Source organism: Citrus sinensis, chromosome 7 (genome assembly GCF_022201045.2).
Source record: "Citrus sinensis cultivar Valencia sweet orange chromosome 7, DVS_A1.0, whole genome shotgun sequence".
In the NCBI taxonomy this organism is placed as follows: domain Eukaryota; kingdom Viridiplantae; phylum Streptophyta; class Magnoliopsida; order Sapindales; family Rutaceae; genus Citrus; species Citrus sinensis.
In genome coordinates this window covers 19,226,370-19,253,445 of record NC_068562.1, presented here as the reverse complement: position 1 = coordinate 19,253,445, position 27,076 = coordinate 19,226,370, and the positions used below count along the sequence as shown (strand labels likewise).

Here is a 27,076-nt window from a genome sequence, read left to right as displayed (position 1 = left end):
TATTTTGGATGTGGTATTATGATTCTAGATATGGTGTTATGATTTGAAATAAATATGTTGCTACTATGGCCGCTGTAGGGTGCAGGCAAAACTCGTTATAGGTTACATGTGAATTTAGTAATTGTTAAAATCCGCAACTAATAGATTTTAAAAAAAAAACTAAAAACTCGCAACAAGTTGTGGGTGGGATTGATAATTTAACTTTTTTGTGGATGTGGGTTTGGTAATGATAAACCCGATTAGGAAATATCCATTGCCATCCTCCTCAAGACTAGATAATGACCCAATTTAAATATTTAAAGTGCCTTAGGGTAGTTGTATTGAGTGGAGCAACTATGTTCTGACAATGCAGCTATCCGAAATGCACCCTTAAGATATAAAATAAATAAAATTTATTTCTCAATATTTGAAAAAAAATTATTCTTTACAATACGCATTAGAGTACTCAATCATTTAACTTTTAAGAATAAGATGAGAAAGTACCTAGTACTAGACATATGCATGGTTTTGTTTGTGAGCTCTTACAATTGAGTAAGAGTATTATTGATGCACCAACTTTTCAAATAAACTATTTATATAAATGGATGTGGCATAATTCTACCGATTAAATAAAAAGAAATAAAAAAATAATTATTTTTTACAATCAAGTAAATAAAAGACAATCAAGTAATTATTTTTTACCACCACTCAACAACAACAATAATTACAATCAAGTAAATTAAAAGACAAGGTAAAAAAGAACATACACTTATATCATGAGACTCCAAATATTACAGTTGTTTTCACGATGTCAATATACCTTAACAAATCATCAGAGGTTTATATCCCACACCTCTTACACTCAAGTGCCTCACAACACTCACTCAATATGAAAGAAATAAATTTTACAAATAATATACTCATGACAAGAGTAGATATTCAAATCTAAAGCAAGTTTGTATATGATTATGAATGAAAGCAAGTGAAAACTCAATAGTATTTTATAGTTGAGAGAATAGAGAAATTGTTGTGCTTAACCCACATTCTAATAGTTACAAAAATTCGTTTATATAAATTTAAGCAAAAACTAGCAATTAAGAACATAAAATTCAAAATCAGCACGAAATCGGCATGCTGATTTGCCTCTAGAAAGCAAACTACTTAACCGCTTTGGGCTTTTCTCATTATTCATATTTTGACCTAAACTTTTTAATAATTACAAAAGTACCTAAAAACTTTTGAAACTTTATTATATAGGTCCTTTTTTAGATTTTTAGAAATAGCATTAAGATCGCATAAATTTTTCGTACTTTTCCACACATCAAAACTTTTCTAGACTTTTTCAAATCAATCTATATACTCAATTCATTTTGATAAAACATTTTTCTTCCATTTTTCTTCAAATATAGAAAACATAGCTTATGGAAAAAAAAAAGATACATTTGAATGTCACGATCATTATTAACTTAAGCTTTTAAATGCTTAACCATGCATGAATGTAGCCAAACTAGTTTTACAAGAACTATGAAAGTGAAACATCACCTAATTTAGTGTTCTTCACATTTGAGCCTTGACTTGATGAGCACAAATTTCTTTGAGCTTGATCTCACATGAATAACTTTTGACCTTTAAGAACTAATGAATCATTACCATATTGTTTGTTATCATTAAAATTAAGGTTTAAAAAACAGTTAAGGTCAATATAATCATTATTGTTGTGTTGTACAAGTTTGTATTACTGCAATTTCTTTCTTCTGAAAACAAAAATGATAGAAGCTCTATTTTACAATCATGTAAAATTATTTTCAAATAAAAAAAAAAATAGCCCCTCATAGATTAATGTTTATTGTTTGTTAACTCTCAAGATGGCCAACATCCCAGCATCCTGTATTGGGCCGATGCAACATATCCCCATTTGTCATACGAGTCATGTGGTGTCAAAGCAAGTGTAGGCGGCACGTACGGAGAATTCAATTTCAATAATAATAAAAAAAAAGAGTAGTGATATTTGACTGTCTTATTTTATCTCAGTAGACTCATTAATCACTTTATAATAATTTCAATTTTGTCAATGTACAAAATTATTAAAAAGTAAAAATAATTTTTATCTTCGTAAACTCTTTCACTTTGCAAGGTACAAATCTTTTATAAATTTCTTGTGAGAAAACAATTAAATGATCTTTAAAAGGGGGGGAAATCACAATTTATACTTTTAAAAAAAGTAGATCAAATTTCTTCATTGGCAACAAACAACATCGGTTCCATATCCAAAACCAAAAAAGTAAGCAAATTGAGAAAGGTCCATCCGCCGCTTGGATAGTCGCTCTCTGAATAGCTTTTCCATACTTTTAACAAGGGAAATAAGAAAAGAAAATTTTAGAGATTGAGCAATTAGCAATACACAAATGGTTAAAATACTAACAACTGAGCAATTAAATACCAAAAACAAATATCTCCATTAAACATGCACACAATATATTAAATTAAGAGTTATGATATAGCCACAAATTTTTATACAAACTTATCTTGTAAAAACTGATTTGACATTAATTCATTGGTTGAATGAAAATATAAAATAATAAAAATAAATCATGTGGGTCAAAAGATATTTAATTCAACCAATTATATCATGTCACATCAGTTTATACAAAATAAATATATACAAGAATTTGTACCTATAATAATACTCTTAAATTAAAGTAACTAGCACTAACAATATTTCTTAGCCCTTTGAGAGACTTTGCCTCTAGCATTAGCTCTACCAACTAATAGAGGTAGTAGATCTCTATTGGTGACCAATCTACATGTTTTATCTTTCCACATTTTCAAGCTTGGAAGCTCTAATCTTTTTAAAAAAAAAAAAAAACCTTAATGTCAAACAACAACAATAAAAAACTACAGCCACCACAAATCGTTGTCTACATGGATCTAACTCCATGAAAATACCTATTTCACATAGTCAAAGGACAGAATAAGGTACAAAATAAAAAGGAAAAGACTATAAGAAAGTACCACTAAGAAAAAAACAATAGAGAGCTCTCTTTTGACAGCATAAAATTGAAAAGTAGAGAGAGAGAGAAAAAATAGGTTGGAAATTTGATCTTACGATAGTTAATTATACAGAACTTGGTATGTTTTTGTTGTGAAAATTTTATCGTCCAACAGCATTGCTAAAATTCTTTTTTCAGAAAATCAATTAATATATTTTAGAAAATTATACAATTGATTCAATGAAAATGAAATTGAATAGTGATGGGCATATTACAAACGATGCATCAACTATTAAATTTTATCACTTTTTTACCATAATGATAAATTTTAATGGGCACCGCATCGGTTAAAATTTAAACTTCGAATCGGGTTGCGTTGAGCTTTTCACTGAAATGGGTCGAGCGCCAACCCGACCGTGGCTATTCATGTGGCAGTCTTACTCTTTCGCGCTCCCGCACTCGGCAGTCGGCACTCGATAGAAACATCCAGACGTAATACGTATGTAAAACATATCCAATCAAATTAACAAAATTGCCCTCGTTCTAAAACTCCATGGCCATCTACCCACTTCGACTCCTGCACTCTCCGTGGTCTGCCAGGAGCATAACTTCAACACTTTCCACCGTCGGATTCTCAAATAAAATCTCAGCCGTCAATCTCCTACCTTTATCTTGCTACCGCTGTCCCGCTTCATCTTCATCTAAATCTTCACCGTCCGTTTCTCATACTTTGACTCGTCCCACTCCAAACTCCTCCGACGACAAATGGGAACCTGTCCGCAAAAAGAAAGTCGCCTTGCGCGTCGGTTACGTTGGCACCGATTACAGAGGTCAATAAATTTCATCTTTTCTATTTTAATTTTGGATTTTGAATAAAAGTGGTCTCTTTTTATCGTTGTTATTATTATTATTATTGTTGCATTTCAGGTCTGCAAATGCAGCGAGATGAGCATTCGTTATCCAGTAAGCTTCTTCAATATTTAACTCTTTATTTGATTTTGAAAATGTTCGAGCATTAATTAAATTGAAAATTTTACTTATCTAGTCATTTTCATGAATACATTATCAAAACTAGCCATATAACATAATTTCTACTATAGTAGTCACATACAGCCAATCTGTACCAAAATGCCCTTAAAACAATCCAACCAAATCTTTTTGACACAGGCGATGGTTGCCATCACCCAAGGTGTGGTGTGGGGCGACGCCTGCAAGAGCTGGGCAAGAGTTATTCAACTTTGGTGGGTGATGATCTCCGGGCGATAGTAGCCATCACCCGCATGTCACGCGGGCAATGGTTTCCATTGTCCGCAAGAGTTCCTCACTTCATGCAGGCAATGGAGAGTTGCAAGTTGGTTGGGTTTGGTTGGTTTGTTTTAAGGATAATTTAGTTCAAGTTGACTGTATGTCGCTATTATAGTAAGAAATTTTGTTATATAGCTAATTTTGACAATGATTCTATATAAGACACTTAATTGGTAAATTTCTGAATTAAATTTGTGTATCTTTTTTTTTTTTTTATATTCCTTGTGTTTTACAAGATAAAGGGCATACATGTCGATTTTTACCCAAAAAGTCTCTCAGCATTGCTGAAATGACCAAATTATTCCTGTTATATTGAATTTTGATTTCAGTCATTGCAGTAGGGGCAGGGAGCTTTTTGAACAAATGGGTAAACTATGTCCTTATGCGCAAAAAGACAAAAACACTGATCCAGATCTTATAATCCCATTGGTTTCTTGCATTTTCTAATGATGAGATGATACAATTAGTTATTTTGAGTTTTGAAGACTGGTTTTCTTAAGTGAACTGTTATGGTAGAAAGTAAACTTCTTTTGAAGGCATTGATCATGTCATGTGTTTGGGTCCACTAGCATCGATGGATCTTGTTAAAGCATTGCATTTTTGGAATGTAGCTATTGAAGGGGAATTGGAAACTGCAGTTTTTAAGGCTGGTGGGATCCGTGAGAGTAACTACGGAAATTTGCAGAAAATTGCGTGGGCTAGAAGTAGCCGAACAGATAAAGGAGTGAGTTACATTTGGATTTGGAATGTTCCCTTATTGCATGTGCCTTGGAATGTACCATTTTCTTATTGTTCTTGGTTTCAAATCATTGTGCAAAATAATATAGGTTCACTCCTTGGCAACCATGATATGCCTCAAAATGGAAATTCCTCCAGATGCATGGAAGGATGACCCCTATGGCATTGATCTTGCTAAACGCGTTAATGCTCATCTTCCAAGAAATATCAAAGTTTTCAGCATTTTACCTTCACAGAGGTGAGACCTTGAGTTTGTTGTTTTACTTATGATTTCCAAACCGAATGAATTCTTTTCTTCTTCTTCTCTGATTATGTAGTTATAATTATGTGCATGAAACTTCCTTATTCCCTTGTTTTTTTTTTTTCTCAGTTATTAGTTATCTTCATTATTGACCTTTTATAAGTTCCAGATTGACAATTTTCCTTTTTCATGATTCTAAGCTTACAAAAAGTTTTTCCCATGCAACAAAAGACCATAAAGAAAACTCCAATGATCCAAAACGTTTTAATAGTTTGTTAGACAAAGGACGATGTTGTTTTGATTGGTCTTAGATCTTAACCCATCTATGCATTTTTTCTCTGAACAAAGACTTCTGATAAGTCTACTGATTTTTTTATGAATACTAATTTCACTGGTCTAAGCTGTTGTTACTAATATTCAATTTTGTGGTATCTCCTTTTAGGAGCTTTGATCCTAGAAGGGAGTGTAATCTCCGGAAATATTCATACCTTCTTCCTGCTGAGGTCATTGGAATCAATAGTCAGCTTACAGCAGCTGAAATCGATAGTCATATATCAGACTTTAATGCTATATTAAATGAATTCGAGGTGTGGCATTATAGTCTTCTACTCATTTTTTCTGCTCATCGTCTCTAATTTTTTAAATTATTTCTGGCTGCTACTTGACTAAGTTGCTTTCTTGAAGATTTGAAATGGCATCATGAATCTCAGCCTATGCTATAGGAGCATATTGATGTGGGACAAAATTACAATTTTTTCTTTTTCTGTGATTGGTTAGAGATTTATGAGTAGGAATACGTGTAGAATGGAAGATTTGAAAAGAATTCAGGACTGAATGTGGCTACTAATTAAGGTATAGAGGATGTTGTCAAATAAGTTGTATATAAAGGATGATGATTTAGGCATCACACTTAGTCACTTAGGTTCCATTCAGGTTCATGGTGCTATGAAAAGAAAGCACAAGTTGTGTCGATAGGTGTTTGGTAAACACAGCTTTTGAAGTTGGTAAATTTTGCAACTTCAAAAACAATTTATATTATTATATTTATTATATATCAAAAAATTTATGTTATGCACAATATTCATATTATTTATTAAATATCATAATTTGTACAATGCACAATATTCTTCTTTAATTTTAATATTCAGCATTAATATTTTGATTTTTATAAAATAGATAATTAATTTAAATTAATTACTAAAAAATAAAATTTTAACACTGACCATAGTGGGACGCCGTTTTCGCCACTTGCTGTTGGTTACAGATGTTTGCTGAAGTCATTGTTGGTACTGTTGGAACCTTATCTCTCTCTTACCACAATGATATGAATATTATCAATCTTTGAGGACTCGTTTGCTGAGAAATGGGGATACAAAGTCAAACAACCAATCATGCTGCAGTTTGATGACAGCGAGTGAGAAAGCAACACCTTCTACTAAGCAGCATCTACTTTTTAAATCTGTAGGGGCAGTGTAGTACATATTGTTGTGGTTAAAGGTGGCTTTATATGGTGACCAACGCTTATATCGCCATTTGCCGGTGAATGATTATCAATCGCTTATGATGTTTATACCGTTTTGTAAATGAGATGATGATTTCAACGGTACCAACAGTAACTTCAAGGGATATGTACAACCAGTGGGTGGCAATGGTCTGTGGTGGACGCTAGTGATAGCTGTTGCTTTTGGGTTTAGTGTTTAATAATTTATTTCTATAATAAGTAGAAATAATAATAAAATAAATAAAAAGTAATTATTTTTATAAATTATTAAGGCTAATTTAGGTGTTTCATCAACAGCTGTGGGAGTGTGGGGTAAAATCTGCTTTGCATCAAAAGCAGCTTTGCTGCCAAACCACAACCGCAAATAGAGTCTTAATTTATCCGTTGGCATCACACGTTGCATGATTTGCATCTTACAGTCACATAGTTTAGAAAGCTGAACTTTTTTTTAATTGTTTCATTCATGGCTCAAAGAATAACTTTCATGCCTACATATAGTTTTAATACAGCGGAAACAGATTTCTCGAAAATGTTAACCAGAGACAACAATGGCTCATGGAACTAAACAGTCAAGACCTTTTTGGCCAGTCACTTTAGACTACCATAACTGATTCGTATAAGATCCCAGTAGGCCTAGCATTATCCAATTACGTCGAATCAAAATTCGCTCTGGAATCTTTCTTTATATCGTTGACAGAATTTCAATGGTGGTTGTAGCAGGTATTTCAGGTTCAGATTTTCTGACGTGATTCGGACATTTGGTTATTCACAGTTTTTGAGATAAACAATAACTTTTGTGCTCCAAACATAAGTGTCGTATTTGTTGTTGATTCAGTAGATTTCTCACATTTCCATCTTTAAAAGCCCTGTTAGGATGCTGGCTTTCACTAACTTATGCATGTTCTTTGTTGCTTTTGTGTTTAGAAGCATAAGCATTTCAACTCTAAGCTTGTTCTACATGGTATTAAAGCTAAGTTAGCAAAGTTGTCTTATATTCAATTCTTCCTAGCATAGAAATTTTAATTATGAAAAGCTATGTTTTTAGTTGGTTCACTGTTAAAGCTTTTGGGTTGGGTGGTAACTTTACAATCGGTTTCATGCAGCTGAAGCTGGCTTGTTCTTTTTTCTTTTTTTTTTGTTTGGGGTTAACCCTTTGAATAGGGAGAACATCCTTTCCATAATTATACAGAACGATCCAAGTACAGGAGAAAACCCCATAAGACTGGATGTGTGTCAAAAAGAGCAAAAGCATCGAAGGATGCAGTGTTCTCTAGGGTTGAAGAAAGTGAGGGAGAAGAAGATGGGTTTTCTAAGGTTGAAGAAAGTGATGGAGAAGAAGATTTAGGGATTGGAGGAGAAATTTCATCAGATGATGAGAAAGCAAATCAAAATTCTATGGTGTCTGGAGTGCACCAAGAAGACTGCTGCAATCAGCATGCTAATGGTTTGAAAGATCAAAACTCGAGTTCAGTCATTCGTGCAAGATGGTTGTATGAAACTGATGAGGCAGATAAACTAAGTGCATCCCACTTCCGAAAGATTTTTAGCTGTTCTTGTGGGAAGCTGGAGAAATCACTTGGATTTGGTTATGTTGAAATTTCCATATCGGGAGAATCCTTCATGTTGCATCAGGCAAGCTTATTCAAGAATTGCTTTAGTAAATATGATTTCATAGTCTGTACTTTTAACTATTCGTTTGACCATTAATCTCTGACCTTAATGCTGATGTATAAGTGCTCACCAGATCCGCAAAATGGTTGGGACTGCTGTGGCAGTGAAGCGCAAGTTACTCCCAAGAGATATTCTGACATTATCTCTGGCAAAGCACTCTCGCATTGTCCTACCCTTGGCTCCATCTGAAGTTTTGTTTTTGAGGGCAAACAGTTTTTCTGTGAGAACAAGGCCTGGTGTGACCAGACCGGAAATGCAGACAATGGTTGAATCAGAGGAAATCCTGAAGATGGTTGATGAGTTCTACACATCTGTGATGCTTCCTGAAGTTTCAAAATTCTTGGATGCAACAAAATCTCCATGGACGGAATGGATTGAGAATTTGGAGAAGTTCACAAGCATTCCAAATGAGCAGCTGGATGAAGTCCGAAACGCTTGGCAGTTGTGGAAGGAAAAAAGGTTTGAAGGTAAAACCATTGTTGAATCAGCCATAACTGTATAACTCAATGAAAAACTGGTAAGTTGCTCCCTCAATTGGCTTTTATTTTGTTTGATTACCTCTGATTTTTCTTCTTTGACCAACACATGCAAAAAATGAATTGAATAGCAGTTTACAGCTCTATGTTCTGACTATTGTTGAATTAGGCGAAACCCCTATTTCGTGTAATAAGTTGCTCCCTCACTTGTTGCTCGCAGACTGGGGCAAAATTTGGTGAGCTAACTTCTTCTTTCATTTAGTCATTGATAATTGACAGCACGGTACATCTGCTAATTCGACTTGGAGTTGCCACAACAGTGCCATTTTTGCTACCTGTGCTTCGTGTGATTCATGCAATATGGGTTTAGCTGATGATTGATGGTTAGTTAAGAATGTTGTTGTAATCTTAATAAGCTTGATGGCATTTGTACAGTTATTATTATTTCTTAAGTTCTAATTAATTAAGGGCAGAAAATCTAACAGAATCTGGAGGCCGAGAAAACGTTCGAAAGGGAGTTTTTTTTTTCCTTTTAATTTTTATACGTTGATATTTTATAATTAGAATTCTACTGATATTTATGATTAAAAATTTATCGAGATTATCCTTCATAAGTGAGTTCCAGTTAGGGAGAGAATTAATTATATTGAAATGTGCAAATCGAGCATGTGTTCCTATTTTTTAATCTTATTAATTGTTGTTGCATTTACAGACACAAGGTGTAACTATTCTTCATTAGTAGTTCGATGGTGTAATTGTATTATGGTGTCTACACCGAGTATAATTTTTTTAACAACATTGTTTTTATAATTTCAAGTGAATTTTTTATTTGCCTTATGGTAAAATTTTTTATTTGTGCCCCATAGACTTTGAATAAATTACAAACCGTTAGGACAAAGATTTCATTTTTCATCAATAAAATTGCGTTAAATGAGTGCATTAGACACAAAAATTAAATGAAAATGCTCAAGTAAAAAGCTGAAATTATTTTTGGTAAATAAAATTTGTCCACGCTACTTCACTGTCCTGATGAAAATCAATTTTGAAATGTTTATTTATAGGTTATGGTAGGTTGGCAAAAAGAATTGACCCCAGTCCTTAGCTCAATTAATCTGAATTTAAGGGGTCAAGAGTTGAGTCAAGGCTTAAGGATCAAGTTTGATTACATTCGGGTCAATCGATTACACTCTGATTACATTTAAATTAACTTTTAAAATTAGAAGAATGAAACACTTAAAATACTTTCACGACACGTGTGATCACAACTCAAAATCTACTAACAGTTACCTCTATTATGTATTAATTTAGTATTTTATATTTAATTTATTTAATTTGTTAATTTGATTATATTGTTGCATGTAGTATTGTTGTCAAAGCTAAATAAAAAATAATTTATTAAATTCTTTGCAACCAAATTTATTGTAAAAATGGAACAATAATAATACAAAATTATTAATAAGAAAAATGAAGCATTAGAGTCTTATTCTAAAAAAGAATCTAAACATTAAAAAAATGTAAAAAAAAATTATCATCAGCTCCCAAACATGACCCTTAGTTTGAAGGGTCGAGCTTTTTAAAGAACAAGGTGCTTCATTTTAGTCAGTGTTAGGCTAGATCTTGACCAAGCTCAAGCTTGAATTGGCCTATTGCCAAGCGCAGGCCATAAGATAGAAGGTATTAGTGAGCGCTCTGATAAGATAGAAGTAGCCCATGTATGTGTGTGTGTGTGTGTGTGTGTGTGTGTGTGTGTGTGTGTGTGTGTGAGTCAGTGTTAGGCTAGATCTTGACCAAGCTCAAGCTTGAATTGGCCTATTGCCAAGCGCAGGCCATAAGATAGAAGGTGTGATGGAACTAAAACAAAAGTGTCAGTCACTTCCGCCATTGAAGATACCTGACAATGGACAGCTCATCTTACAAACAGATGCTAGTGACCATTATTGGGGAGCACTGTTGATAGAGAAATCCAAGGGAAACAAAAGAGTCTACGGCTATAAATAAGACCAGTTCAACAAGTGGAGAAGGCTTCTACAACCACAAGTACACAAGGCCAATTGAAGTCAAACCATTCGACGTAAGGCATGGGATAGGATTACAACCATTATTCCTGGATGGAAAAGATGTCACGTGTTTTGTTGCGATCCTGGACACAAGATGGCAAACATTTGAGAATGCCTAGATCACTACTGCGGAAGCAAGACTCATATATATATATATATATATATATATGGAGTACTTATCTAATTTAAGATCTTAGATTTTATTAAAGTCTTAAAAAATTATATATCGTATAGTTAATGTTAAACAAAGTTGTTATTATATACAGTAAATGTATTCATAGATTACCTTAATTTAGGTCTCGTTTGTGATTAAAGTGGTGTAACTTTCAAGTTACACTTGCTGTGAAAAAAAAAACTATAATTATCAAATAAAAATTAATAATATGTAGTAAATATAATTTTTAAATAATAATTTTGATAAAATTATTAAAGATATAATAGATTTTTCATTATACAAATAAAAAATCATATCAATATAACTTATAAGATACATCAGTTAGTGTTTACCAAAGATTTTGATATTGTACAGCTGTCCAACCTCAATCTCAAGCGTATTCTTATTTCCCAACTTCAACCCCATTTAGGGGACCCACAATTAATTAGCCATCAAAATCTATTTGCTACGTATGGAAGACGATCAAAAATTAATTTGGTAACCTTCACCTAGATAGCTAGCAATCCCAGATAGAGATGCAACATGGAACTCATTCATTTAATGGACCCATCAACAATCAATATACCCTCTTGAAAGGTTCAATGTCCAGATTAAAGGTACAATTAATTAATTGTAAGCTACTATTTTTTTTTTATCTATGTGGTAGAGAATCGCTCATGCAATTTTTGAATGTGGCCTCAATATGACACTATCTACTTGTTCATTTCTTTAATCTTTTAAGCTTGTTTGTTTTTTTTTTTTTTGAAAAATAATATATTATAAATTAAAACAATAATAGGATTCTCTTTTTTTAATAAAAAAATTAAAAAAAGTTCAAAATTTAGGATGACAAAAGCTTATTAGCATATGTATCAAGGACGCGCGTCTGTGTTGACCGAATTTAATTTTTCATCTATCGTTCCTAACAAGGCATTAATTAAGCTGCTAAAATAAATTCCATTTAAGGTAATAATTTTGTTAATCAACTATTATTAATTCGGTAGTATGTCTATGTGGCATCATCGTACTCCTTCCCGTCTTTCTTTTCTTTTCTTTTCTTTTATGATCAATTAATAATAAATCAACAAACAATTGTTGTTTATAAAAGAATACAATTCTCTCGGCATTTGTGCTCTGCTAAATTTTTAATAATTTTTTATTATGTATTTTTTAATGATAATATATAAGTAAGATTTGATTTTTTTTAATTAACTACTACGTAAGACTTAGAATTTTTACTCAATACACAATCTGATTAAGGGAGAATCTTGAAAAGTTTATAAAGGGGTAGATATAGCTACATAAGACACTAAAAAATTCATAATTTTACAGCAAAGCCTCCAATAAATATTGAGGTTTAACGATAGTAGTAGCATTAACAATTCTCCGCCGTTCATTTGTTGTGTGGGCTCAAGAAAAGTCCCACAAAATCGATGTAGCTAGAATGGAAGGTTAGAAAATAATCATAGTGCCGTGTCACATTATTTTTTTAAACCACATTTTTGGTTCAAATTCTTACACGTCATGGGATGCGGTCGGATAGAAATTGTTGAACTTTTTTTTTCCTCGTGAAAATGTAAAAGAGAAATGTGCTCAAAAGGAAGTTTTATTTTATTAATTAATAAAATTTAAATTTAGGAAGATCACCATAATAAAATAACATAAAAATAAAAATATGAATATTTTTCATGTAACAGTAATATTATAACATACAAAATGATACTACAGTGTTGTTGTTTATGTTATTTTATTATTTTATTAATGTTCAAATAATATTTTTTATTTTAAAAAAATATATGGGTTGAATATTCACTTGGACTTTGCTCACCATCCATCTATTTAGGGGTGGGCAAAAAAAGCTGATTAATAAAAAATCAAACCGAACCGTTTGTTTGGTTTTTTTAGAGTTTTTTTACATCCAAAAAATCAAAATAATAATTTAACATAAATAGTAAAATCAGTCGGTTCGATTTTCCCTTTTTTTTTTTAAACCAAAAAACTGAACCGACCACAGGAAAAAACTGAAGTACCGAACGCAAATTGAATTTTACACAATCCCTAATTTAACACATTCTTGATTCTTCTCATCTTCTGATCTTCACAGACTTCACTCTTCAGCCGAAAACCAAAGCCGCAGCCCCTTCACCGCTGGAATCTCGTCCCCGCTGCTGCTGCTGCTGCTCATCCTTCACGAATCTGATTTGCTACCGCTGCTCATCGCCGACTCTCGTCCCCGCTGCCACTGTCACCTACCGCTGTCACCTACTATCAACTGTTGTTGCCGTCACGGTGCTCCCCTGCTGCCATCTGACTGCTGTTGTGAGCTGCTGCTGGTAGATTGAGCTACTTGAGCTTGAGCTGTTTTTGCAGAGAACTTGAGCTACTGCTGGCGTGAAAAGGTAATTAGACATGAATTCGTACTGGGTTTGACTTGGTGGGAGCAAGTGTTGGAAAACGAATGTGGTTTTGAATTCGTACTAGGTTTGACTAGAAAGTTATTAATACTGCTTCTTATGCATTAAAAACAACTAAATTGGGTATGCTTCTTGGTATACACTTGGTACAAGCTTCAGGACGTTGGTACAAGCTTCGATAGCGTCAACTGAATATTAGTATCTTTTAGCAGGAGATCTATTTTTTTTTTCCCTTTCGCAAAAACTTGTAAATTTTGGTTTTTTTGAAAAGAATAAGTGAATAACTACGACTATTATTAAATCTTATGTAATTTGAAAAATGAAAACTGAGTTAAATGGTATCATATCAAAGCATCAATATATCAAATTGGAAGGGAATCCAATCTATCTATTTTTGTTTGCCGAACAGGACTGTGATGAGAAAATATATGCATAATCAATTATCCTCTTTTGGAATTCATAATGTACTAGTTATGATTGGGATCTCATGGATGCTACCTTTTGCTTTTAAATTTTTGCTATGTTTCTTTTCGTTTTTCTATTTTTCCTCTTTTCTTGACTATGAGAAAACAAGATGTAAAGGTTATGATTAATATTATGAATGAGGTGCTGATGTGTATTACTGCTTTTGAAATTGAAGTTTATGATTGGTGATTGCCAATTTCAGCTGGGAGGTAAGCGAGTTGGGATTGTTGGATTGGGGAAAAAAAAGGCTGATTAATGTTATTGCATGTGTTTGTGTAGAATGGAAAATTATGATGAGGAGGAAGTGTAAGAGGTGGAGGTTGATGATGGGAAAAAAAGAAAAATACCTTTGAGATCAAATTATTTCAATTTTAAAAAGCCCAAAATAGGCCCATAATCGAAATAATCGAATCGAATCGAATTATTTCAATTAATCGAGTATTTGATTATTTCGGTAATTTGATTAATCGCGATTATGATTTTAAAATAATCGTAATCGAACGATTATGAAAAATTTAGTAAAAAATCGAACCGAACCGAACCGAATCGCGCCTACCCCTACATCTATCTTATAGAAAAATTATAAAGCAGAAATGTTCACAAAAATAAAATAACAGTTAGTTACTCATGAGGGGTTAACCGAATGACTGGATTGATATTTGTTTGCTCGCATGAAGTTTAGGTCATGGCTTTGATAACCATCTCCTTAACTATATCACTTAAATAGATTTGACACGTAAGTGACAAAAAGTGAGTCTAATTTGACTTACAATGAACTCAAACATTTGGACTGTGCTTCAATAATTGTTAATTTGCACGAAGTTTCCATTAAAACGTTAATAATTCTTTTCTTTTAAAAAAAAAGAGAGGATTAATTAGGATCAAATTTTCTCAAAATTTTCAAATACATGAAGAGAGCATTAATAAGGCTGGAGTGACCGTATATGGCAAATGTTAAATAATCTAATACTTTGAATTGAAATAATTGAGATATGGTTTTGTGATTAGATTTGGATTCAATATTGAGCGGATCTTTTTTTTAACTTTTAAAAAAGATACAATTGATTGTTTTTTAATAAAAATATTAAATTAATTAACTTTAACCATATATTACTATATATGCACATGTGGCAAAAGATTATTATAAATTGAGCACAGTTCAACATAGTATTAGATCTAAATTTGTCGTGATCAGGCCGAACATTAATGATTATCAGCAAGTGTATTTCAATTTAATTAAATTTTAATTGTAATATGTATATACATATTTTAAGTTAACTAATCATTTGTATAATTAGAATGATTAAATGTCAAATTTTTGAATCACCTACCTTAATAATGAATTATTATATTCCGTTTTGCCCAATTAATTTCTCCAATTAATTTTCTACATCTTAGTTGTGCTTTAGGGTAAAGACCAGTTTTGCTTATGAGCATGATCAAATCCATTAATCATTGATTTCATAAGAAAATTAATTTATTTATTTCGATGTTATAACCATCGCACCCACACCTTACCACAGAGAATTTCCTGAACTTTCCTTTAAAAAAAAAGTGAGGATATATATTAACACTTTCCTATAATGTAGAATTGTGAGTTTTTGAAAATTTTTAATCTCGTATTTGGTCAAACACGCTATTAAAGAGAAATACAATTTTTAACACGTAAATTAAATAATTTTAATTTATGTACAAACTTCAACATCACGGAAGAACCAAAAAATAAAAAAAGAGTTAAAATATTTTATCTGCATATCACACCAAAGGAAGGATTTCGCACACTTAGTTGCCAATAGATTGATTTGACATTATGATATTGATATATTTTATTTCATGATAACGAAGTGTTACCCTATGGCGATATTTTTGCCTCCTTGGATTCATTACTCTTTTAAACACAAATGTAATGAGTGCTTGTCATAATGAAGACCACGATTTTATTCTAAAATGTTAATCAAATTCAATACATAGCAAGGATCACTACTACGTCTTATCAATATATAGTAGGAAAGAGAGATTGTTACTTCATCATTTATTGAAATTAATATATATTATTTATTCTCACACTATTTACATAATATTCAAATATTTTCTTAACATCAAAATTTTAAAAAAAGAGAGGAGTAAATGAGTCATTTATTTGATAATTTATTTAAAAAATATAAAATATTTATTATTATAAAAAATAGTTAAAAAATAATAAAAATATAAGAAAATATTTTGTTGTTAATTTTTTATTCACACTGTAACATATATATTGCTTATTTTTAGCATTAAAATTTTTTATTTAAATTTCTATTTATATGATTTATTTAATTTATAATAAATATGAATAAAATATATTTAAAAATAAAGATAATATTGTAAAATTATACTATTATAAAAAGTTATTGATCATTATGAAAACAGTAAAAGCGTAAAAGATATATATTAATTTGACAATCTCTTTATAATTAAAAAAAAATGATTAAAAACTGAACTTAATAAGTGGATACTTTTTATTGAATAGTTAAAGTGCAGTCTATTCGTTACATTTATTCTATCGGCATACATAGTTTTATATCATATCGCTAGGTGTACCAATAATTAGACTGCCTAAATCCTTCCATTTACATCAATAAAAATGACATGGTACACACTTTCACACAAACAGAGCATATAAGATTGTTCTTGACTGGGAATCAACCAAAAAAAAGCCTGTACCTAAGCCGATGGTTCGTGAGGCTCAAAGCTAACGTATAAAAAGTCTACCCAAGCCACTTAATTTGGTTTAATCATTATGAGGAAAGTAATGCTCGAATCTTTAAATAAAAATTAATTTACCGAGAATCACTTTGATTGTCCATTTTTTTAAAAGATAAAGGGTTAATTATTTATCAAGATTGAATTTTTAGGATGAGATAGGGATGGCAATGGGGAGGAGAGGGGAGGGGACCAATCTCTTCGTACTCATCCTCAATATTTTGCGTATGTCCCCGTCTCCTCTCCGTTTCCGTCAGAATTACTTCAGAGAATCTTCATCCCCTCCCCGAATAATAACAGGGGATCCTCGAGGATTCCCGAGGATCCCCGATCCCCGAATAACTAATATATTTTTTTATTTTCGATTTTAAGTTAATCATATTAAAATAAAAAACTCAAATAAAATTAAAGTTTGAAATATATTTTACATTAATATCCATTACAAAAGTCACATACATTAAATTAGTAAGTAATGCAACATGCAAAGGATACAAACTTCTTTTACAAACTATCATGAACAAATTAATATTCTAATACAAAATTGTTACAAATAAAATCAAATTTAGATTCAAAATTAACTTTTTCAATGGTGGTGTGGGCACTTTATAAATGTGGACTATTCCCTTTACAGTACAATAATTAAGTCGAAGTAAATCAAGAGCAAATATTAAATTAGATTAGATTAGATATTAAAATTGTGATTCGTTGTGGGCAATTATAACATCTAAAAATAAATAAAAAAATAGATTTAAGTTTAAAATATTTAATGAATATTAAAATTAAAACAAATTTTTAGGCTAATAGAATCTACCCGATCTTTTTAATGTCCTAAATAAAAATTTAGAACTTTAATTAGTTAATTAGTCTTAAAAGTTTAATATTTGTTATAATATAAATATTTTGATATTTGTTATTTTTACCAACATTTATAATTTTATAATTCAAAATTTATTATTTATTTACTAGTAATTTTAAAAAATAAAAATAAAATTAAAAATAAAATGGGAAAATGGGTAGGAGATGGAGATTCCACCTCATCCCCGTCCCCTCCCCAAATAAGAAATTGGGTATGAGATTATCTTCATACCCTCTCCGAATGGGAAAAATTCCCGAGGGTACCCGTACCCGTGGGGATTTTTGTCATCCCTAGGATGAGATGTACTTTATCCTTCAAAATATACAAGAATGATAAATTGATTACCAAAATGTTGTCAATTGATCATCAAAACGTGTCTCAATTGTTTTGTAAAACACTTTAATTTTTTAAATTAAATAAAATATTGATAGCAATTAATTACTATTTTACACAAATTGTCATGGTATAAGAAAAGATTAGTTGAATAAAGATATAAATAATGAAAAATAAAGCATATAGAGCATGTGACTTATTCAATTAATCACATTATATACTCAAAAATTGTACAAATTAGAATTTACAGTTTTCGTTTACTCATTTAATTTAAAAATGTGATAATCAATTGGCTTTTGGTCCAATGGGAGAAGCCTTGCACTTATAATAGTGAGTGCACGGGTTCGAGCTTCCATAAGAACATTATGGAGATTAGTTTCAGTTCTTTCTCAATTGTTCACCAATTGAGTGGAGACAATCTCCCCCTTACGAAATGTGAGTGAAGTAGGCACCCCTCAAATATTAGAGAGGGTTTAAAGAAAGGCGGGGCTATATGCACTCTAAAAATTACTTTGAACACTCTATTACTATGTACACTCATCTATTAATTTTAAGAAAATAAATTATACTTTGTACACTCTTTAAAATGCCAAAAAAGCCCTCACTTAATCCTTTTTAAATTAATCATCTTAATTACTCTACACACTCATGAAAATGCTATATACACTCAAACAAATAAATCAATTAAACAATATATCCTTTGGCCAAATCATAGTCATACAAAAAAGAATTAATCATCCAAAAAGAATTATCTATTGATAATTGCTGTCAACATCTATTATTACTTCTTTTGTAGCTACGTCGCCACCAATTATTTCCTTGAAATGTTGTATGCGATGATTATATATCGTCTCCCATCCTTTGGCACAAAAACTGTGAAATCTTTGCCAATTGATTGCTACAGGGGGGATGGGATGGCCTGGTAACAAGAACACCTACATATGTTTGATTAATTTCAATTAGTAGAATTGTTTATTAAATTCAACACAAAAATAAAAAAATATTAAAAAAATACCTCTACAAAATGATTGTTATTTACAAAACCAATAGCAATCTCTTTATGAAAATCTGTAGGTATTGGGTTAGACCTAAGAGGAAGGAAGGTAAGGCATTGCTTCATCGATAAGTGGAATACCACAATGTTGTAGGCTGATGCAATAAGATGTCCCATGTCAGGCATTGCCATCCATTTGTCAGATCCTGGACAGTTCTCAAAATATGATATTGCATGAATTAATTTATTGACTCTCTCATATGTCCCATATAAATGGCTATAATGCTCCATATGCAAATGCAACTCATTTAGCATATCTTTCCTCACTTGTAACCATCCATTCTCACCAAAACCCATTAAGTCGGCTATCGCTCTAAACCCACAATTACCATCAGGTGCGGCATCTTTAATATGATGAATGTATGATTGTAATGCAATTGGAAATTCATTAACAAATGGATTTGACTTGAGCGATTTTTTTTTTATACACCTAGCAACAAATGTGAGGAAAAAAAATGTGAAAATACAAACTATAGTTAAAAAATAAGTGTATGTGCGTGTGTGTATATATAATTCTAATACAATTAAAACAATACCTTTTGCTAATATATATAATAATTCTAATACAATTAAAATAATACCTTTTGCTTTGGTTGCTTATTTCCATTAACTTTCACTATAGGTCTCATGAATACAATTGTAGGCGAACAAATTTCTTTTCCAAATAAAACAATCTCAAAAGAAGATGGGTCACGACGGGTCGATGCATTAGCTTTTGAATTTGGTCAACCACGTGTATTTTTCTTAGCTTCTGGTTCTATAAGAGATGTAGACTAAGGATTAGCAATTTCTGTCAACTTTTGTAGAATATATAACTTCGTATCATCATCATTCTCATTAAAGCGTTTGGCAATCAAGTAAAATATCGGTCGGTAACTCACCTCTGCCTTTCTCTTATTATGATTACGAATCAAGTCAAGTTTCTTCCAATGTGAATCAATATATTCTAAAGGTATATGTTAACTTTCCCTTTTATATTCTGCAATCTCATGAGCACAAGGTAAACGATGTGTACTGCGAATTGTACAACCACACGCAGACACATCAATACCAATGGAATTAACATGCTTTGACTCAGTTAACACCATTTGCAATGCAGCTATAGAAATAAAGCCTCGAAGCTCTTTAAATTCAGGAGGTTTGAATTGATGTTGTACTATTGTCAAACTTTTTTCAAATGAAGCTTTGATGTTCGTGTGTAATAACTCTAATAAAGAATGGATCTTTGTCCAAGATGTCTCAAAATTACCTTGACTCGTGCCAAGATCCTTTTTAAGTCTCGAATGTGCACTTTCCACCCTCGTAATAAAAATTAAAAATTTATTAATATATATTAATTTTAAATTGATAAGCTAACTATGAAGTGGTGCATGAAAATAAAATTATACCTATTTGTTGTTAAGTTTCCGAAATGCATGATCTTGTCTGTCCATGCTGAAACAAAATTTTCCTTATATTTATCCAACCATGTAGATGTCACATACTCGATTGCTTGTGGATAGGATATAAAATCTTGCTGTAGAGCATTGAGGCGAGTAATAAATTCACCTCACTGGAAGAAAATACCAATACATTCCAACTCATCATAAACTTCTCCCATATCTCTTTTGTTACGAACAATTTCTTGCACTTTGCAATTACATTTTTTTTTATATGCCATCTACATAACAAATGTTTTGCATTGGGAAATACTCTTTCAATGGCATTAATTAAAGCTAAGTCTCTATCACTAAGAATGACTCTAGGCATAGCACTATCATCCAATATACTTTTTAATCTAGTCAATGCCCATGTGTAGTTGTCTTCTCGCTCAAATTCAAGATAAGCTAAAGCACCAGGAAATGTCATCTCAGTAGATTTCACTTCCACAATTTGCAGTAGGGGAATATTATATATATTACACTTGTAAGTGCAATCCATCAACAAGACACATGGATATGCATGCAACAAGTCTATACTGACAGGATGCGCCCAAAATAAGTCTTTGACAATATTAGTATTATCAAAGCTTCTATGCCACTCAATATATTTGTGTTCAGATAACTTACTTAATAACTTATTTGTGATCTCCCACCCATCTCTGCTACCTTATACCTTTGACGTGCATTATAAATATTCTTTATTGTTGAGACATTGTTGGGACTTTTCTTTTTCAATGTCAATAAAATATCTTTTGGACGCACCATACTCGTGGACATATCAATTAACAACAAAGTCTCTTCTTTTGACAATCTTCCTGCATAAGAATGCCCCTCAAGATGCTTAGTAGCTGGATGATTATGTACTCCATATACTACTTTTAATACCTAATCATCATCAGTGTCCAACTTATTACCATTTAATGTAAAGGGACATCCACATCTCTTAGTGCCAGTAGTCCTTGGTTGCTTTTCTTTTTTATTCTCTTCATTTGTTCTCGTGTTTCTATATTGTCCACTTCTCTCACAACAAAAGGTGATCCTTGGTTTTTGAGCACCATTACCAGAATTAGATCTCTTGATCACGATTACAAAACCATTTTTCCTCCCAACTTCACGAGTCCAATGAATTAACTCTTCCTTACTTTTAAATATCTACATATAAAATAAATAAATAAATATTAACAAATGAACATTAGACATATGAATTGTAAAATGAGACTCACCTTATGATTGATGAATTCATTAGTATAATCCATTACGCATTCTGAATTAACATTGAAAATTTGAGTTGAAGCCATGTCCTCCACGAATTATAGTATACAGACGCCTGTTCATCAACTGAATATTTCATAGTAAATTGTAAAATATTTTAAAGTAAATTGTAAAAGAATATAGACGCCACATAATTTATTTTAAAGTAAATCGTAAGATGAATTGTAAATACTACGGCCGTTCATCATAACAAATTATAAAATATTTTAAAGTAATGATCATTGTCTGTTCATCAAAAGAATACACACGCCACATGCACATAAGAACACACTCTTCCGCTAGAAATTAAGAATCTATTTTGTGTAGTTTTAGGACCCACAAACGAGACACATGCTAGCCATAATATTATATTCCAAAATTGAATTTCAATAGTTGAATTTAGGACCTGGTAGCCATAACATTGTACTTCAAAACTAAATTTCAATACTTGAACACAAAGACGCATGCTAGCCATAACATTATACTTCAATATGAATTTCAATATTTGAACATCCCGTTATACTCAACTCCATAAAATTCATACGGCAATCAATTCACTTACCTAACCATCTGGAAGGGGAAGAACAAGGTAGATTATTTGTGCTGTAAATTAGAAAATTAAAAGGATCACACATACCTCATTAAAGTTAAAATCTTCACATATTAAGTTTCCTTTATAAATATTTATTTAAGATATTTGGAAGAAAAAACTTAAGATTTAAAATAGTAAGAAAATTAAACATTAATTGTAGTGCCCTAAATGAGTGTCCAAAGTAATAATATTATATGTGCTCATAATAAAGTGTCCTTAATAGTAATTTATATCATGGGTATTTTTGTAATAATTTTTTTTTATAAAAATATGAGTGTTCAAAGTAATTTTCAGAGTCCATATAGCCACACTCTTTAAAAAATTTGGGTAAATATTTTAGTGGGTCAATGTATAACGAGAGTTCCAATTATGTAGTATAATTATAAATATTAATTGTAATATTTAATGTAATTTAGTAACAACACGTGTTTAACATACTTAAAAAAAATGTGATATAAATTTTTCCTACTACATGTGCAATACCCATTTGACACAACATTAGTCATCATGAGCATATCATGACGTCAGATGTGTGAACTCAACATCAAAATCATATCGCCCTCCTTCTCGTCTTTAATAAGATTGAAGTATGACAGTGACCTCCCCCCCCCCCCCCCCTCTTCACACACAATTATCATCGTATTCAAGAATCAAGAGTACTGTCTACTTTGCATATGTGTGTGTGTCACTAATAAGATCTAGGATATTGAAATATATATTAAAATATATGATTTAATAGTATTATATTATTATACTGTTATAATTTAATAATTTTTTAAATTTTAACAGAGTTCAGATCTTGAAGATTTATATAAAATTAGACTTTCTTAAATTTCATTTATTACAATTTGTAACTAGAGTTTCAGTAAAAAAAAGAGTAATAAAATAATAGAATCGGATGGAGTAATGAATATTTTATATAATTGTAAGTTATATTAAATATAACTTAAAAGGACACACTTATTATCAGATTCGAGAATCAAAGAGTACAAATTTGCTTCGCGTGATCCCATATATATACCACACAGAGATACTCAATTTGTGGTTGTTAGTTATTAAGCCACGAGCCACAAGCCACGAGCCACACGGCACTTCCATAATCAAAATCACATCAAGTATTTGCTGCCCTCTTAATCACATCACTGCTGACATGTACATTCTCATACAATAATACATTTACATATTTAATTTAGTGCCATAAACGTGATAAAAAGTAATCTCTATATACGAGACTCTATTCATTTTGTATTTTGTATTTTTTTTGGCTTAATGTCTTTGTGAATAGAATTTTCGTGTACGAGCGTATAATATCAAAGCTAGAAATGTACCAAAAAGACAAAAAGAACCCCATAAAATAAAAGTGCTTCTGTAGCAAGCCATTCCCATGCATTTGCCATTGTGTGCATTATGGCCTTCTTTGTGATAAACAAGTGCTGCTAAATACCCAAAAAGAAAGGACCCAATTGGAATATTTGCAACAACAATGTTGTGATTCACGCTGAAATTCTTGGTCCCAAACAGCTCGGTTGTTGTGGCCACCGATATCGAAGTAATTGCTCCGCTGCATACACCTATAATGGCAGTGCTTGTGTACAGAGCTACGTTGGTTTCGTTGAGAAGTAGCATAAAAGCTCCTGCCATTGGTGCCATTAATGCTCCTATTGAAGCTGGACTTGGAATCATGTGCTTACTCCTGTAAAAAAAGATAAAAGATAAATTAAAAGTTTGCTTGCGCAAAAGTCAAATGGATATTCATGTACATGCTTTTTTTTTTCCCATTAAACACCTCTCGGTAGTAGATGCAACCATTTGATTAGACCACTAAATAAATTAAAAAAAAAAAAGCAAAAGAAAAATCCTAATGAGAAAAGAATGGAAAAGTACATTCATTAGTCACTTCGTGGTGGTTTATATAGGGATATGGATATAGATACCCTCTTGTTTCTACATATGATCATTCGGATCTCTTTTTTGAACAAATTTTAACATGTGTCAGTGTGATTTTTTTTTTAAATCTTAAAGAAATTAAAACTTAAGACTGTATAACCATTTGTTTTTATAACAATAGAGTGTTTTTCAAATCACTTAATCAAACCACAGGGCGTCGCGGCTGTTTTGCCTATGAAAAATAGGGAGATAAAAGAGATATAAGTTGATTAATTTACCTTGAGAAAAAGTAACCGAAAAGCGACGGGATGAGGCGGCCGAAGAAACCAAATGAAGAGGATAAGGAGACAAGAGAAGAAGTTCCGGAGCAGCCACGGGACTCAGCGATTTGTCCCAAGTTGTTCAAGAACACGAGGCCAAGTGTTGCACCAGAGAAATAAACAAAAAAATACAACCAAAAATCAACTCTTTGTAGCATCAGCATGGCTCCAATTTCTTCCTTTGCACCCAACCCATGATAAATCCCATCACTATCATCATCTCTCAGTTGATGATCCACCTCTTCTTTCGTCGCCACCCCATTCTCCAATCTTGATGAAACTTCCTCAATACTGGTCGAATTATGCACCCTTTTAACTCTATTTATCAACCTTTTATCCTCAACAAAACATCTAATTTTCTCCCCTAATGGAATCACTAGTGGTGCTAATAAGCAAATGACAATACCAATCAAATTCTTAACCGGTGGCAGTAGAGTCTTCAACTTGGACAAGTCCAAGCTTCCCAAGACGGCGTAGCATCCGGTGACTATTGTTACAACAAACATGAAAACAAACCCACCTCTCGTTCTTCTTCTAGATGACGATGATGATTCTTGTACATGATCACCAATCTCTCTCACAACCGGTGATGTAACAACGCAAGCTAGTAAAGGGAATATAGAGTTGAAAAGGAGATACAGTTTAGCCCTTTTGTTTGGCGATGAAGTTTCTATAGCGTTAACAGCACTAGTGTAAAGTTTTGCACTCAACCCCAGGTAACTAGACGTGATCCCCACGGCGACTTGGCGATCAAATGGGAAATTTTTAATAGTGACTACGTAACAGACGGTGTTGATCCAACAGATGCTGTTGCCGGCTAAAACAGTGAGCAAAAAAATATGGGCATAAGAGAGATGGGAAATGGTGTGCGTTAGGAAGAGGTATTGCAAGCCGTAGCCGATCAAGCCGAGAGTGGAACCGATGAGGAGGACAAGCCAGAGGGGCAAGTAGACGGAGGCGACGCCGGAGATCCAACCGAAGAGTTTCCCGGCGTCGGAAGCGAAGGCGAGGTTGTTGAGTTGGAGCTGGGAGAGGGAGAGGAGTTGCTTGAGTTGAGAGGAGTAAGCAGGGAAGTTGGAGTTGGTTCCGTTTATGGATTGAAGCCATATCGCCCCCACAAGGCTAAGCCATTGAAGAATGTTGCTGTTTAGAGGCATAATGGCCAAGAGAATTTTACAGTGTGTACATGCACTACTGCCTTGTCTTGGCCGTTGGGCTTAATCAATTCTGTTTGCCAGGGCGTCTCTTATAAAGGACTTTAAAAAATTTTAAAAAAAATAGTGAATTAATTTATTTTCTTTATTTACGAGCTTGTGGGGAAGTTCTTGTGTGTTCATATGTAGTTTGAAAACAATATTAAGATCGTGGACTTATTAGACAAGACTACGTGACAGTGTCGCTCACAGTTAGATGAGTACTGTCTCATAGGAGATTATTATTCTCTCTCTATATATATAATAGATTCTTTCCAATCAAATGTAAATTCTGACTTGATTGGCTAACAAGTACATATGGTAAGAATCAAATATACGTGGCCATACATATTATGTAAAACTTTCTCAAAATATTAAGAGAGTGATTTAAATAAGTTCTATTAAGCTAAATACTATCATGATCTCCAGGGTTTGAGTCAATTATCCATAATATCCCCGTTGTATGTTTCTTTAAATCTATTAAATATTCTCGATTTGAAGACTAATTAAATAATTAACCCAGATCCTAAGAGGTGAAAATGTGAAAAGTTGTTACGGCTCTACGAATTGTTGAGATCTCGTCGTTAGATATAAATTGGATCTCGATAGTTATGTGCATGTGTTTAGTGAATTGAAAGGGAAGAAGTAGAGTTGTGTGAAAGAGAGTCAGAAACGTTGGCCATGGACAATGACACATACCACAAGTTCTGTTCTGTTTTCTCAAGAGAAAGGAAAAAAAAAACAAAACAAAAAAAAATTGGGGAATTAAATAAAATTTTATGTTTAAAAATTGACATATTAATTAATGTGGCTACCAATAAAGTGTTGGTTCCACTAGCAATGGAGTCCCCTTAAGTGGCTTGACTGGTTCCCTAGTTCGAGTCGCAGAGAAGTCGCATGTGTTGGGAGAACATGTGCCTCCCGGTTTGAGCGGGGACTTCTAGTTTGAGTCGCAGAGAAGTCGCATGTGTTGGGAGAACATGTGCCTCTCGGTTTGAGCGGGAACTTCTAGTTTGGGTTGTGGTACGGACTTAAAAGTGTCTCTTACAGTTGGGGCCATTCTCAGAATACCTCATGGTTAAGACAAAAAAAAAAAAAATTAATTAATGTGGCTGTGCGCATAAAATGTGGTTTTATGTCGACCACCACCCTTTACCTTGACAGCATTAATGTTTTGATCAACTGCATGCATGCATTAATGCATAATATAATGCATCACCAAATCCCAACCAGTTCGTGCTTATTAATTAAAAGCTTATGAATTATCACAAATTAATGCATAATATAAACAAAAATAAGTCAAATACTCGTTGATTCTTGTCATATGTATATTTATGATTTTATAATAATTAAAAAAAAAACACGTATCGAGAATCCAAAAAGAGGGAATGTTACAACAATCTTATAATAATAAAATCCTATTAATATACCTTGAT

General features: G+C 32.3%; 2 protein-coding genes across 4 annotated transcripts; one reads left to right on the top strand and one right to left on the bottom strand.

Annotated features, from left to right (window-relative positions):
* Nucleotides 1–3,364: 3,364 nt before the first annotated feature.
* On the top strand, nt 3,365–9,580 carry LOC102625111 (putative tRNA pseudouridine synthase). 3 transcript variants are annotated; one of them, XM_052431514.1, is made up of 8 exons: nt 3,365–3,799; nt 3,897–3,932; nt 4,886–4,998; nt 5,102–5,250; nt 5,696–5,840; nt 7,916–8,386; nt 8,499–8,942; nt 9,122–9,580. In XM_052431514.1, the coding sequence occupies exons 1-7, from the start codon at nt 3,523–3,525 to the stop codon at nt 8,925–8,927; spliced, it is 1,620 nt and encodes a 539-aa protein (XP_052287474.1). In that variant the 5' UTR covers nt 3,365–3,522; the 3' UTR covers nt 8,928–8,942; nt 9,122–9,580. The 3 variants fall into 3 exon arrangements, with proteins under 3 accessions (XP_052287474.1, XP_052287475.1, XP_006468147.1); XM_052431515.1 differs by having other exon boundaries at nt 9,071–9,580; XM_006468084.4 differs by having other exon boundaries at nt 8,499–9,580.
* Nucleotides 9,581–23,358: 13,778 nt separating this feature from the next.
* LOC102624828 (protein NUCLEAR FUSION DEFECTIVE 4) lies at nt 23,359–25,687 on the bottom strand. Its single transcript, XM_006468080.4, has 2 exons — nt 24,406–25,687; nt 23,359–23,933 (listed from the first exon to the last, which is right to left on the bottom strand). Exons 1-2 carry the CDS (start codon nt 25,602–25,604, stop codon nt 23,507–23,509), a joined length of 1,626 nt encoding a protein of 541 aa, XP_006468143.1. The 5' UTR covers nt 25,605–25,687; the 3' UTR covers nt 23,359–23,506.
* Between the last annotated feature and the right edge of the window lie 1,389 nt (nt 25,688–27,076).